We start from the raw sequence: 16,171 nt of genomic DNA on the forward strand, positions 1-16,171 counted from the left end.
GGGAGAACTGTACAGCCCCGGGGCTCGCCAGTGCTCTCTGCGGCCGTGCCCTGCTGTGGGGAAGGCAGGTTCTGAATTTTAAGAGCGCTCAGATTTATGCTGTTAGTATTGAAGCACATATTTCACTTGAAAAATTGTCCTGTTCACTTACTCTTGAGGGAGAAAAAACCCCAAGTTGCTAATTTCCACACGCGTAGAAGAAAACTAAGAACAAACAATTTTATAACTTGTAAGCTGACATTCATCACAAGAACAGTTTTACCTTAGTTACCAGTGGGTGAACTCTGCCCTTTGAAGCCCATAGAGCAAAACTGATACGCTGCAGTTGAAGCAGGAGCTCAAGCATCAATGCAGAAAGCCAGGAATACGATCGTGATGGCTCTGTGCTCACTAGCATCTGTGAGTCTTGAACATATACTCCTCTGTTCATACACTGCAGCAGCGCCTGACTTTTGCAAAGTGTTTTTACTCAATGTAATTCTTTTTTTTCTAGCTGGCAGGTTAATGTTACCTCATTGAATTCCCAGCCTCGTGCTCCATGTGTGAATTTGCTAATGAACGCTGACTCTTGCCACTGACTTTTATATATCTGTAGAAGATTATTGAACCATATTTGTTTTGACCTTAGGTGCTCGTTCAGAATCTCCTTCTTCGTCTCTCCCGCCTTCCAGTAATATCAAAAGGGATTAAGACATGCACAGTTGCATATTTTATGTGGAAACAGAGAAATAAGATATATAAACAAATTCTTATAATCTTTTATGGATGCAATTTAGGAGAAAAATAAACGTTTGAAATAGAGCAATATTTGCCAGGGGCACTGCGTGGGATAAATACGTAACAAGCACAGTGTATTTGTCCAGAGAGTATAATATGGCAAAGTGTTTCTAGAATTTTAACAAACTAATATACTACTGCATGTTAACAATCTAATAAAAATTGTGGCTTATCTTTCTTTCTAACAAAGGTTTAAGGGACATAAAGGACAGATTAGTACCCAGTGACAGATCAGTGCCTAATCTTACTGAAAGTCCCAACTGGAAATGCTACCTTTATTACGGAAGGTGTTTTCCATTTCCCAGTGATTTGTAATACTGTGTACAAGAGCTTTACTTAGATCCAAAGGCACTGACAACTAAATAAATCAATTTACAGAAATTCATGTCCAAATAAAACTTTATTTAAGAAAGATCTATTTGCAGTCTTTGCTTCTGAGTGTAGTCCAAGATGACTTCTGTTTGCTACTCTTTTGCTACAGAATGAGGTGTAGAAAATGCCTTGTTAAATTAGGTGTATTATGACTTCCTGGGCTAGGGCTGGGACAGACCTGTTGCTAACACCATTTGTACTGCCAACTGGGTGTAAACTCACTGTCACCCTCCTCTTGTCAAACACTTCACTAGAAAACAGGGCAGCTTTACTGTGAAGAACTAACACTGGTATTCCAATAATTTCTCTTTTCCACAGTGGTGGGATGCAGCCTCCTATTAATGCACTCAGATTTAAAATCTGTTATAAAATCTAAGTAACACTTGTAGGGGCAAATTTTGGAGCTCTGGCAGATTGGATTAATGGGCTTAAAGTAGAAGGGATCAAGGTGGGGAATGGTTCCTTCTGTGTGGGGAAGCCTGACTAACTCTATGTGGGTTTAAAGTGCTGTCATGAAGTGCTGGAATGGGCTGTGCCAAGTGACAGCATAGCAGAGGCCACAGTGTGTAAGCATTAAGGGGCTGATACTGAAGCACATGCCATCCGAGGTGAACAGAGGGCTGTCACGGTCCATGCGACTCTCATGCCATTACTGCATAGTAGGTCTGACCAAAGATCAGTATTTCCTTGTACCCTATTATTGATACTAGCCAATACGTAATGCTTAGGGAAGGGTGTAAGAACAGATGATGTGTTAAATATTTATCCAAATGTTTATATAAATATTTCTCTGAATGTTTATACGCTCTCTGAATCTGACTCTGAGTATTTTTCAGCATGCTTGCTATGGCTTTATGTAGAGTGAAAGCGCTGAGTAATTGCTCTCAATATCATCAGACAAGAATTTAAGCTAGAGTTATGGTAATCTTTGTATTTCTATTTTAACTTTTAAAATAGCCATCCATAGCTCTGGAGTTATTCCTATAACTCTATATTAAAGAATTTTTTGTACTTCCTTAGTCTTTGTGCATTGAAACCTGAAGTTTCAAGGCATCTAGCTAGCATGATGTTTGTGAGAATGTGCTATAGCTCTGCATTAAGGATGGAATATATAGTGCACCAATTAGAAAATCTTAATTATAGAAACATGGATTAATTATGTGGAAGGAATTGCACATGCCTTGGGTTATTGTTCTGGGCTGGGTGGTGGGGATCAACCCACCACAGTTTAGAAGGTTGTTTTTTTTTTCTAGTCTCGTTTTCCATCTGAGATCTCAATGTAAGTTTTCTATCAAATTCCAGATTGATTAAAATATACTGTTACTTTCTTTCTTTCACATTGGAAGGGTTATCAAATGGTGATCGGTTTACTTCAAAAAATAAAAAAATGAGCAAAACCATCAAATGTGCTAGTTAAATATACGTGCCTCTGAAAGCCAGGAGCGTAGAGCACTCATCCTTCAGCACTTTGGAGTCTGGTTTTTAAAGATAAGTTCTCAACACTTTTGAAAACTGAATCATAATGGTAACTTTAGTTGGACAATCACAAATAGAAGCATTCAGATCACTAGTCAGTTCTAACAATTGTGAGTTGAGATGTCATGAGAAATGTAAAAATGATCTGTGTAGTTTCCAGTCCTTTCTTTATACGTATCTGTGACCCGTAACAGTGGCTTCAGTGCCAAGTTCATCATGTGTTTTCCAATAACAGCAGTTCACATTAAAGATGCATGAGGATTTAATTGTAAAAATATGTAGTCACTGCTAGTGAAAACTCTGATGGACCCATGGATTTTGGGGGTCCTCATCATCATTTCATGACAATCCTCTGAAGGTAAACAAGCCATTCTCTATCCTTCTCCAATTAAAGAGATAAAAGAGTGTAATGTTTACGTAAGATTATGTAATATTTATGTCTAAAGATATTTTTAATAATCTAAGAACACCGACAAGTGAAGAACCAAAGATATTCTGTGAAGAAAATATTCTACTAAATTATTTATGGTGGATGGATATTTTTAGAATTTAATTTGAAATGTATCCATTCTCTTTCTTTTGTAGGTGGCTGGTATTAGGTATTGCCATGGTGCGGTTTTATATACAGAAAGGAACACATAGAGGCTTATTCAGAAGCGTTCAAAAGACGCTTAAATTTTTCCAGACACTTGCTTTGCTTGAGGTAAATTTTAAACATAAGTTTGCTTTACTGGATACTACATATCATAGGCAAAACACATTATTAACCTGGATTTAATATCAAAATATTACATTAGTATTTAAAGTCCGTTATTATTTACTGAAGGTTTCTTTGAGGGCAAGGTGATGAATGGAAACAAATGGGCACATTTTTTCAAACTGAATTACAGTATTTCTTTAAAGCAAATACTGCCTGGGAATTGATTTGAGAGGCAAAATCTCTGAAGGCATTTGAGTCAGCAGATTAACCTCCTAGTATAGTAGAGAGCTCGTGTCCATCTCCATTTCTTATACTGGACTCATTAACCTTCTGTGCCTTTCCTGCTTCTGCTTATTTCCAGGCTTTATTCATATATAATCAGTTCCAACAGGGTCTGTGTAAGCTGTGCCAAGTATTCTTTAAATAATATGACTTTTGCTAACAATGCTTTAGTGGTCCCAGTTTATGGTACATCTGTGGAATTAAACTGTTGGGTGTATTGAGCACTTACATTTCTTTCCCAGGCACAACAAAGAGTGCCTATCTGCATTTTAACTTTTTTTCCTCTGTCTGCCTACAGCATAGTAGTATGTTCAAGCATAATACTTCAAGCAACTGTTAAAATCATGTGGCCATCTCTATATAGGCTGTTGTGCTATTAAACTTTCACAACAAGTAATTCTACTCAAATCTGTCAAAATAATGAAAAGTGCTCTATTTGCTAAGCATTACTGACCAGAAAATACAATAAATCTGAAGCTTCACTGCTGTCATTGGCAAAATAATAATAATGTAATTAATCTGTAATGAATACAGAACATTTTAAAATTGCTGTGCGTTTAGCATCCCTTGATATGTACTCCCTCCACATTATCTTGGAAAATTATTCTTTGAATAAGATAATGGAAGGAAAACTTAATAGTTGAAACAGTAAATGCTTTGTAAGTGTTAAAATACGTAATATATGCAGTTAATTAGGAAAATAGATCTCTTTTATGTGTTTGCACAGATCAGATACTGAGCCCATCACAGCATTGGTTGCCAGGGCTCTGATGTGTATTTCTTTTAAAGACTGTTAGTTGAAAACAATAAAAAACAGTTCTTCAGAATTAAGCCTAGGTTTATATTAATATCAAAAGGCCATGTTTATAGTGTAGATTGTGACATACTGTACATCAGTAACCTCTAACTTATTTTTATTTACAGGTAGTCCACTGTGCAGTTGGTGAGTTCTTTGTTTTAGTTTCTCCTGTAACTACTTAAAATGTGAATTGTGGAACAGAGATAACATGTTTCTCTTTTTAAGGAATAGTTCGCACGTCTGTGCTTGTGACTGGGGTCCAAGTAAGTTCAAGAATCTTCATGGTGTGGTTCATTGCACACAGTATAAAACAGGTATGTGCATGAGCAAGTTGTGTTTTGATTGTTTTTAAGGAGAAGATATTATTATACAGTTCTCCTTTCATAAGAAAGGCCAATTTAAAAGTTGATGACATTCCTACAGAGAATACTTACATACTTGAGTGTGATTTTGGAAGTTGGGGTTACAGGATTTTATGTGCTTCTACACAGGAGACCGAGTCTGGCTCTTCGCTGTGAGTCAGCATGGTGCCAAAGACAGTGCTGCCTAAGTGAGATCAATGACTACTGCTATTATTTACGAGCAAATCTACCACATTGTAACCAGTTCCCTTTCAAAAACTTTAATTAACACTTACTGAATTAATCTAAATAAAAATATGCCTTAAATTAAATTTATCTGGATAAACATGATTGTGATTTTGCAATTTATTTTAGGAACCTTCTCAAGATTTTAATGTTATGGTTGTGTTAACATTTGATGACATGCATACTGCATTTTTTTTCATTAAGAATGTATCAAGTCATCCAGCATGCCACAGTGACACTGAAGGTCCTGTATAAATGATGAGTTTATTTGCCTGGCTGTAGGTGATTATTGTAAGTCTAGTGATTCATTAGCAGAATGAAACAAACAGACTGCTTATAGCTAGTAGATAGGACATCAGTTCAGTTTCTGAGGTCTGCTTTCTGTGAAAGGCATGTAAGAACTAAGTGATGGATTTTCAGTGTGTGCTCCTGAATTTCTTTTAAACTTAAAAAGCTGAGCCATTAAACTGTCTCACCAGCAGATGGCATATGCCTTTCTGCTGATGGGATATCATCGCATCTGCCTTGGTTGTCAAATCCCTTTGTTTCAGTTCACAGAAGACTTGTTTTCTGCACTTCATCTTTTCCTTTACTGTCGCTTTTCTTAACAAGGAATAGGCTTTTTTTGTTTGGTTGGTTGGTTTTTGTGGGTGTTTTGGTAAGCTAAGTGTTTTCATTTTTTTTCTTAAGGGAAAATCTCAAAGATTAACAAATTTTTTATATTGAATGCTTACATGGATGCTGAAATATAGCACTGCATTTTACCATTTTGTTATTATCCACAGTGGATTAAATCTTTAGCAGCATATCCAGTAATTTCTTTTGTTTCCTTTTATCTTCAGTACAGTAGGTCAATCTGTGTCCAAGAAAAAATACATCTGAATGTATGTCTGATTGTATTTCACGCTGTTATTGCTTAGCAGGCATGAATGTTCAGAGTCACTTTAGGTGCTGAGAGGCATGTTAGTGATAATAGCCAGACCCAGATCTCTGTACTTGACTGGAGCTTTGCAAGGCAACAGATAGGAACTCACTCCATACTTATTTAAAGCTCTTCTGCTTGGATTTAGCACTGTGACATGAATCCAAGTTTGGGTTATCAATGTTTGTCTCTAATCGCATGACGTTAAGAACAGCCTAATTCTGTCTTTGCCTTCGCTTTTTTGTTTGGACATCTTTGCACCTCAGTGTTGCTATTTGTGAGTTCAGTGGTATTTTTATATCCCCTTCTCTTTTGTGATGTTGGCAAGATGCTTTCACTAAAAGCGTACCTTCTTTGACTGACACATTGAGGGTGCAATTTGATGAGCTGATGAGCACTTATATTCTTCTTGACTTTTGACAGAGTTGTGGATTTTCAGAATCTTTGAGATGTATTTTATGCATCTTTGTCACCATGTTGCATTTTATTTAAAAAATAATTTCCCTTTTTTGAAATCTTAACAAAACTTGTATTACTTTATTTTATTTCACAAACATTCCTGGAGCTTTTCAGCCTTCAGGCATGGAAGTGTATTACAAAATTCCTCCCCTTTTAAAGAAAAGAAAATTACTTGCGTGTAATTCTTCTTCTCAGAAGGTAGTGTTTGTAATAGATCCCCATGTGTCACCTTCATATTTGGGGACTTCTGTTTATTTGTTCACTTAGAGTGAAAAAGAACCAATGTTTTGAAACAGCAGAGATGCGCTACCTACCGATGAGGCAGTTTAATGACTCAGAACATAATCTTAAATGGGATTGTTGAGTGAGTTTACCCAAGGCTCTTGATGTACCAACTACTCTTCATGTAGTGATCCATCTGTGCATTCCAGCTCCTTAACTATCTTAAAACTCCCTGAAGTCTGCTAAATTCGATCTCCTGTGGCCATGTTCCAGTTAGGAGATTACACTAAGCAATTCCTTTTGTCTAAAGTTTTATGGAGACATGCATTATGTGGTGAGTGAGAAGAAAGATAAAAATTAAGAGAAAGTCCAGGAGACAGAGTAGCGAAAGGCAGAATGGGTAAAAACTGACTGTGAAAGGAGCATATCTTCTGTAGCATTGTTTTCTTCTTGCGGTTTTGGGGAGTACAAAAATAATCAAGTAAATCAACTCACAAATAAAAAGAGAGAGACAGATAGCATAGTGAAAATAAAGGTAGAAAATAAAGACGAGCAGTATGCTTAATTATGGAGTTTATATTTTGATATTTGCATAATGGATAAAGATTGCTCAGTTTGCAAAATGTCTGTATATTAGTAAATATATATGATAAAGAACTGTACATGATAATGGCTTCAGCATATCACTTTTATGCCAAAATTTTCTTTCTTTACAAGATATTAGTTCTGTTCCATGTATCTTAAACAAAAGTCTGTTACAGTTTGCATAGAGAACGAAGCTTAAGGATGAAGGAATTATTGATTCTTTATACTTCTGCAGATCCAGAATGAGGAGAGCGTTATTCTTTTTCTGGTCGTATGGACTGTGACAGAGATTACTCGATATTCCTTCTACACATTCAACCTGCTCAACCATTTGCCATACTTCATTAAATGGGCCAGGTGGAGATGTCTTGCACTTCAGTTTCTCATAGTTCTGTGCATGTTAGTTTCACGCATGCTGAGCTAACACACAGCAGAGCAGATGTTTGAGCTTTCGTTATATGTTGGCAGAGTGCAAGTTGGTTGCTTTCTGTACTTGGGATCATTGTTACTTGGTTTAAAATGTTAAAAATATTTTAGCTGGGATTTTGGGGTATGATTTGTTCTTCGCTTTCTGTGTCTCATGGTTTGAACACTGTTTTCATTTACATTCCCCCCTCCACCCCCCCATCTTTGGAGCCATCTTTTAACTTACATTATGACTCCTTAAGATGCTTTTGAATACAATACCCAAAATTAAACATCTGTGCTAGTCTTTGTGGATTTCAGATCTTTGAAAAGGTGGGAGTTGTTGTCACTCAATATGTATGCGTATTATTACTGTATGAGAAGTTCTTTATCAGAGCTTTTGTTGTATCCATGTACTGAAGCTAAATACTGACTTAGTTTAGCCCACATTGAAAGTATGTTCCATATCAAAACTGCTTTTATGTTGAAGCATACTTATGGTTGGTCACTAGATCACACATATTACAGAGACTGCATGTTTATCAGGAGACTTAACTGGAAGAGTGGTGTTACCTGTAGTCTTTATTTGAAAAATATCTGTAAGACAGACAGTTACAAGGAAATTCTCTAACCTACATTCAGCACAAGTGATTCTTATTTAAAAACGTGTGTTTGTTTATTTTCCTTTATTTTTATTTTATAGAAATGCAGTTCTGGTGCTTCTAATGCACTTCTTTGATATGGCTGGTATTTATGTCCATTCCTATAATACATTGTCTTTTTGCTAATACCTAAGGTGGCAGGCTTGGTTATGTTTAAGCACTAAATGGTAAACTTAAAAATAATCAGATGTGGTTTCATTAATATTTTTTTATGAAGGCTTCAGAAAGAGAAATGCATTCAGAAAGTACTACATTGGCAGATACACGGTTTGCCATCAAGTCGATGTGTCTTTGAGTGACAGATTTTTTGCTTCCTTATAATGGACAATAGGGAAAACTGACATTCTCCCAGTAGAGAACTGTGGTGAAATATACAAAACATTTGAAAGGGTATGATCTTTTCATAGAGTCCAAAATACCCCATCAGGATTTACAGATAATCAAACAGCACAACTAGGCATAAATTTCAGTGCTCCAAGGGAGATGGAAATTTCTGATCTTTAGCTTATAATTGTAAAAAGATGTCTGTTGTTAATGGAATAAGTATGCTCTAAATTTTTGTTTGGAATTTTCACTTTGGGGTTAGTTTGGGGTTTTTTTTACTGCATAAAGACAAACTGTGTAGGTCATGGCACCAGTTCTGTTTTATACCTCTCTTATCTGTTCTCTGACCTGTGAGTCCTCTAAGCCCATTTGCTCCTAGGAGGGTTTCATCTTTGGTTGCTGCTGTCTGAAGTACACACTGTACCTTTCTCTCTGTGTGACAGCTCTCCTTGCTGTTCCCTGCATGAATTTGAGAGCCGTTCCTTAGGAGAAACTGCATCTCCATGGTACACTATGGCTAAGGACAGCATAAACTGTATTGGTAACGTTTTTCATTTTATCACCACCTGTGTGGCAGATGGCATTCAAACTATGTTGTCTTCATACGGAAAGCCTTCAACTTTTATTTGAATCCATTTTACAAATGGATCTGATAAGTTTTTGGCACTCTCATTTTCTTTTATTTTTTATTTCCATTAGTGGTAAATGTAGGATTATTTGGATTTCCCATGTGGCAGAGGGTAAAACAGGCTTCTAATGTTTCTCAACATTTTCATTATCTTAAAAGAGTTTACAGTACATAGAATTGGCCCAGTGTGCAGTACTGTGACAAAGATATGTAGGATCATCTGAATTTGGGGTCCAGTCCTGCTCTGAATCCTGTTGGTGACAACAGGAGCAAGACTAGAAAATCTTTTAAAAAGACATTATTGCAGACTACAAATTCGTGGACTTTTTACTCTTTAGTATTAGAAAGACATACAAACATTCTGATACTTCACTGTTTTTTAAATAAAAGGACTGACGAATGCATTCTCTGTAAACCTAAGCGATGCAATCCAGAGTAACTGAAACTGGTATTCTGTGCCAAGTCAGGATGTGCTCCTTGATTTTTGTGCAGGATCTACTGTAATACATTGCTGTGCCACTAATAATAGCTAGAATAAATTTTAAATTCATGGGATGTTTCTCACAAGTTGGTTTGGTTTTGTTTTGTTTTTAATGCAGATACAACTTTTTTATCATTTTGTATCCTGCTGGAGTTGCAGGTGAACTGCTAACCATATATGCTGCTTTACCCTATGTGAAGAAAACGGGAATGTTTTCACTGAGACTTCCCAACAAATACAATGTCTCTTTTGACTACTATTACTTCCTTATTATTGTCATGTTCTCCTATGTGCCATGTAAGTATTACTTAACTACAGTAACGCTAACAACGTAATAATCATTGTCAATGCTGGAAACAGTTCCTGTAGTTAAAGTTGCTGAACACTATCTACTATAAAAGTCTGCTTTCTGTTGTTCCAAGCTTCGCTGTGCTTTAATTGGTTAGACTGAGATTTTCTGTCCTGTTACCTACCTCAGAACATAAGCTGTCTTAAAAGTTTCAGTGAAAATACCAAAAACATTCCTAAGACTTGTACAAAGTAAAAAACGTGTTTGCATATACACAGAAATGCACATAGCTGTGTTGTTGAGAATTTCTAGTGCTTCTGCCACTTTGAAGCAATGGCTTAAAAATTATCCTGCAAGTTGTGCCAGATTTGCCTTGTTTTTATTGCTATTAATATCCATTTACATGTTACCTCTGAAAATCACCATTTAAGAATGCTTGGGAAAAACCTGAAGCACTATTCTCCAGGATTTCATTTATACAGAAATGCACCCCCAAACCTCTTTGAACATATTTCAGTCCCTGTTTTAATCAGATTGTCCTTGTACTTCTGGACACCAGAAGTCACAGATCCATTTGCTATAACCAGAGCTAAAATTAGAGAGACTATGCCTTTCACTTCCAATGTTATTTTCACTGGTACCTAAGCAGTACAGACAAGGAGAAAGCAACCTGATTCAGATACAGCACCATGAACAGGGTTAGACCAAACTAGGAAAACAGAATATTTTAGATAATCTGGACAACAAAGCTAGAAAGGAGATGAGAGATTAGGGAGAGGTGTTAAGAAGCAGGAAGATTGAAGTTTCAAGGGTCTGTGATCTGCATCCAGAAAAGGTATGCATTTAAGAAGTTGACCTTGAACATAGACTTTCACAGTATGCACACACACTGATTTTTTTCGTCACAAGAACTCATGAAGGCCAACGGGAGAGATTTATACGAGTAAAAGATGTCCTAAGCTATCATAACTTACAGTTTTACAATTGTTTATGTAACTTAATGCTTCAGGAATAAATCCTAAAGACTTCAGGCACTGCCGGGAAGTGATTAAGTCCTGTTTATACAAAGAAAGTGTTGGAGGGAAGTTCCTTGAACATAGGGTATATATTCTGCAGCGTGCCTTATTTTTTCCTCGGTTCACCATTCTGCAAAATTGTATTTTTCTGTTATTTGATCTGTGATTTTTGTAATCGATTTTCTTTTATGCTTTGATCAAGTATTTCCACAGCTCTACTTCCACATGCTGCGGCAGAGAAGACGGGTGCTTCATGGAGAAGTGATTGTGGAAAAGGACGATTGAATCAAGCCGTGTAACTATGGTGCTTTTAATGGGGAAAAAAAAAAAAAGAGGGTAAAAAACCAAAACTTCCTGTGATTTTTCTGAGTCCAAGTTTTAAAACATGGAGCAAGAATAAACAACTGTGCATCAAATAGCATGGACTGTATTATTTTTACAATTAATACATCTTCAGACTTACATTTTCATCCTTAGTTTCACTTTGATTTTTAATTGTTCATTTCTTCAGTCAAATTATTTTCTTATTTTCAATAGGTTGACAGATAGCTTTAAGAATTGGAATGGTGGGCTGCTGTGCTTTTTGTTCTGAAAGTTCTGTTATGACCTGTAGCCATCATCAAGAACAGAAGGAGAGTTGATAAGTTGTACTGACAGTCAGTCTTCTGGAAAACAGAGCATCAATTAGGTAATGATGTTTTTCACAAAATGAGTGGCTTAAATGTTATTTAAGCTTTATATTAAATAACTTTCCAGTTTTAAATACTGTTAGCATGTTGGTCAACATTCTTTCGATTACAGGAGCATACTATAGAATTCTAGAATGACTTTTCAAAGGAAATGAATTCTTGATCGTCAGTGCAAATTTAAATCTGTCTATTTTCATTTGTAATAGTAAAGATATGTAGAATAACAGATAGAATATTAACTGGTTAAAAGTTCATGCTGAGGAACAGATTTGATGTGCCTACCTTTCTCTGATCAGTGGCTGGAATGGGACTCGTTTGCAGAGGAAGACTGATTGTCAGCGTGTTTCCTGCTCTACGTTTAATTACATATGCAGAAAAATTATAGTCTTGAATTTAGAAACTGTAGCTATAGAGTGATATTTAACTTCTTATAAATGGCTAAGTGGGATAAAATATATTTGAAATAGTGTCTTAAAATATAAATTGTGCTTTACATCATCCAATTGTGCAATTTTAATTGCTCCCTCCCCGTTAATTGTTTATACCATGTTGACCTAATTCTATTTAATGCCTTCAATAATCTGCAAGAGGGATCTACAGTATATTAATAAAAGTTACAGATGATATTGCACTATATGACACCTGAGTGGGAGAGGTTCAACGAATTAGACGCAGCCTGAGAGATTCAGAGAAAATGTAATGCATTTGAGGAAACTTGGATACTTAATGAGAGAGGGAGAATTGAAATGTAATCATGTAATAAGAAGCCTTGATAATGTAGGCAACAAAGTTGCTTCTGGCAACACTAATTTCAGAAGAAGAGTATATATGCAGAAGAGCTGCATCAGGCACCTGTTAATCAGAACACTCCTGATTGCCAAGGTCATTTCTGGAGCATGATCTTACATTCTGGGTACATCAGGGATGAGGAATTGAATCATTCTTTTGAAAAATCAGAGAACAGTAACAAAATTAGTTGAAGTGAGAAAGAAGTCAGAAAGATTGAGTCTTGAGAATGCATAATTTTTTGTTACATGACATATACATAAAGGAAGAGGCTTTCTAAGTATGAAGGTTATATAAATTTGAAATAAGGTAAATAGCCAATGAATATCAGGAGAAAGGTCCTGCCAGTGAGCAATAAGCTGGGTTATGGAATGACACAGTAGTGCTTATCAATGCATACAGTTTCTTGGAAGGGTTTAAGTTAGATGTGATGCAATAGTGGAAAGTAGTCTTCCTTTGGCAAGAGTTTGAACTGCATACTCGAATAGGCAGTTTCCATTTTCAGCTTCAACGATTCTATGATAATACTGCTTTTTTGAAAATTGTAGATACACCTTTTTCTGATGTTTGAGGTAACGATGAAAAAGCAAGGATTTACTACATCACTAACTTTCAAATTCCATTTTGTGCCTTACATTTGTGGTATTTATGCATGTCTTCACTACATGTAAATTAGTTAAATGATAGGTGCATAGTGGACTTGAGATAGAATAGTTGTATTTCTTACGATTTTAGAAGGTGTAATCTTTGTATTTTTAAGAACAAATTTCACGCAAGGTGCTATCATTTAACTTGTTACTTCTCTGGTTTATATGCAGCTAAAATGATTAAGAGTTTAAACTACACAACTGAATCACGAAATGGTTGTTAAGCATGTTCATGCGAGCAGTATATTTGTCCAAAGTTCTTAGAGTACTGTTTTATAAACTTCACTTGCTTTTTCTTCCATGAGGAACATCATGGCAGTTTTTAGAAGTACTTCTCAGTTAGCAAGCAGAATAGTGTGATGAAATATGAGCAACTAAGATTAGATTAAGTTTTGTGTCTCTTTTCTAACTGTCAGGGCAGCTCACTGAAGACCACAGCTATCAATCCATTGAAAGTGCTTTGGATACTTTAAGGATGTGATTTTGAAATCCTTGATTGGATGAGTGTATCGCACAGATACTATTCCTGTAACAAAAGGAATAGTGTGTTATGTTTTTTTTCACTGTGGCCTAAGGATATTATCATATATCAATCGAGCTATTTTTATATCCTTTTGCACCCATGACAAACACAGCACTGTTTGCTAAAATCTTGGGTTTGCACTTTCATAAAGCAACAGTGTAAAAGGTAATGATACAATTTTGAAAGTGATTTACAGCAACAAAAGAATCCTGCTAGATGATAAATGAATAGAAATAAAGCTAAAAATTACTTACAGTATTGCATTCAGCATTTCATAGACCAGAGAGATTGCCATGTAGATTAGCTTACATGGCATGTGCTTAAAAAACAAAGAACAACACGTTCTTTGCTTCCTCTTCTTTTTTTGATTAACGCCTTTCACTGAAGCCTCAGTGTGTACCTTTTGTTTCAATATCTTCTCAAAGATAGTCAGAATTGCAGGTAAAATCCTTTTAGTATTGACTTCAGATGGGCCAGGATTTTATCCTAGGTAGCTTACGTAAACTTCAATATAACATCACGAAACATTTAATTAGCTTGTTAAATGGACATAAAAAGTATGATTTTCATACGGTGCTTTCTTTCCAACTTCTTTTTGACACCTGTCTTTTTTAGTCTTCCTCTCTGCAATATTCCTAGTTTTCTAAAGCATTAAAATCCTCCTGCTTATGAAAGATTAGGAATGTATTCAGATATCAGTATCTTTAATGTTTTGAGGTAGTCTTTAACAAATTGTTAGTATAAAGGTGTTTTCTTACTTGTGCTGTATATGCCTTCTGGAATGGATTAATACAGAGAATGACCTTATGAAGCTTTTTTAATGACAGTACATAGGAATAGGCTTTTGGAAGGAGATTCCTATTCATCAGATGACATTTCCCACTATTGGTAAATAACATATACACACACCATCCTTTTTATAAAGCCCAGCTGAAAGCAGCTGGATTTCTTGAGGTTCCCCCCAACACTCACATACTGTTCCCACTGTGAAAGGCTGTCCTGGGACAGATTGGGTGAATCGCCTTGTTTCACAGCTCTGCCCAGGATGTCTAGAGGCCACATGGCCTCCCGGCATGGGCAGTACAGAGGAATATGATGCTGAGAAATTGTATCTTCCACATGAGCTGCCAAGAGGATCACTGAGGCCATTGTGAACAGTAGCTGGTAGACATCATTACTCTCACCTCTCGCTACACAGGATGTGAGAAGGGAGGAAGCTCAGTGTGCTCTCATACCTTCTGCCTAGGGAGCTCATGAGATCAGCTGGGAGAATCTCTGTGCACAAAGGGTGTGTTACAGAAAAGGCTTTTCTGCTCACTCAGGTATCTTATTACTATCTATAAGCCTGTATTTCTTGAAATACTGGTATACCAAGATAGCTCTGCCACACTGCTCTCAATAATATAGTTCAAAATTAACAACCTTGGAGAAATGATGGAGTGTGCTGCTGCTAATTCCCATTGAACTCAACATTTAGCCAGGTTCATATTAACGGACAGGTTGCAATGACTAGTTACAGAGAGGTCCATGGAGACCTTTTCTGTGACCAGAGGAAACCTACCTTTTCTTAGCCAGAAAGAAATATGTGCATTTCAAATCTAGGTCTAGCTACTGCTCTGACTGTGGTACTTGCAGTCTTCACAGCAGCTTACTTTAGTGTATATTAGCATATTTATATGATTACTAAATAAACTCAAATGAAAACAAATTACAACCATTGCAGTAAATTATAATTTAAGGTAGTTGCTACACTAACAATTTTTGTGAATTCAGCTCTTACTTAATCTGCCTTAAAAAAACAAACAAAAAAAGGAAGTTAATACAAACGAGTGTTCTGCAACTAGGCAGAAGGGCTTCATAAATCAGAATTTTCTGGCAGGCAGACTGGCTGCAGTTGTTTATAAAGGATTGGTTAAATGTGATTTTGAACAAAAGGGTTGAAAGCTTTTCTGAAAATTAAATTTTATTATGTGTGTTTCACAATGTGCTCAGAGATACTGTATTATTTATTACCAGTTTACAATTTGAATTCATGATGAACATACACTTTTTATAGAGTATTAACTCTAGCCCATTAAAATGTTTCATTCTGCGTTTGTTACAATGACTGTTTAAGAAACAAACACCTCATGTTTCTGCAGAGGTCTGTGTTGTCTTACTCAAGTGAGTTGAAGTATTGCTGGTACCTATGAAGCTCTGCAAGTCTGTTAAAGTGGCAGGTTTATATTTGCCAAGGATAGCTCCTTAACCTTGCTTTCATGATGGCACACCTAAATAGTCAGTGGTACTCTTGGTTCAGTACCTGGTACCACGTGCCCCGATGCCATTCCAGGGCTCTTGAGTGCCTTCAGTAAGGCTGAAGCCTTTATAGAGATCAGTAAGTCATTCATCCTTAGGACTTACTTACCAGATTGAGAAGACCTGTCTTGTGAACTCTTAACCTGCAGAAGCGAGTGAGTCTGACAAGTGGACATAAGGCTGTAGCAAGACAAACTGTGGAGAAACTGGATGTTGGGTATCTCTAGCCCTCTCGTAGGAGC

At 36.3% G+C, this 16,171-nt stretch overlaps 1 protein-coding gene across 2 annotated transcripts; it reads left to right on the forward strand.

The window, feature by feature from the left end:
* The first annotated feature begins 3,215 nt into the window (after positions 1–3,215).
* On the forward strand, positions 3,216–11,401 carry PTPLA (protein tyrosine phosphatase-like (proline instead of catalytic arginine), member A). Of its 2 annotated transcripts, none has more exons than XM_010023489.1 (6): positions 3,216–3,328; positions 4,532–4,550; positions 4,638–4,720; positions 7,417–7,538; positions 9,800–9,978; positions 11,189–11,401. In XM_010023489.1, exons 1-6 carry the CDS (start codon positions 3,233–3,235, stop codon positions 11,269–11,271), a joined length of 582 nt encoding a protein of 193 aa, XP_010021791.1. In that variant the 5' UTR covers positions 3,216–3,232; the 3' UTR covers positions 11,272–11,401. The 2 variants fall into 2 exon arrangements, with proteins under 2 accessions (XP_010021791.1, XP_010021790.1); XM_010023488.1 differs by having other exon boundaries at positions 4,632–4,720; positions 11,189–11,398.
* Positions 11,402–16,171: the final 4,770 nt, after the last annotated feature.

Source organism: Nestor notabilis, unplaced genomic scaffold (genome assembly GCF_000696875.1).
Source record: "Nestor notabilis isolate BGI_N333 unplaced genomic scaffold, ASM69687v1 scaffold4111, whole genome shotgun sequence".
NCBI lineage: Eukaryota > Metazoa > Chordata > Aves > Psittaciformes > Psittacidae > Nestor > Nestor notabilis.

Bases quoted from the DNA above. Each gene is read 5' to 3' on its own strand.
- PTPLA (XM_010023488.1), top strand. From the start codon at position 3,233: ATGGTGCGGTTTTATATACAGAAAGGAACACATAGAGGCTTATTCAGA. The intron at 7,539-9,799 runs GTGGAGATGTCT...TTTTTAATGCAG, and splicing joins TACTTCATTAAATGGGCCAG to ATACAACTTTTTTATCATTT. The intron at 9,979-11,188 runs GTAAGTATTACT...GCTTTGATCAAG, and splicing joins CATGTTCTCCTATGTGCCAT to TATTTCCACAGCTCTACTTC.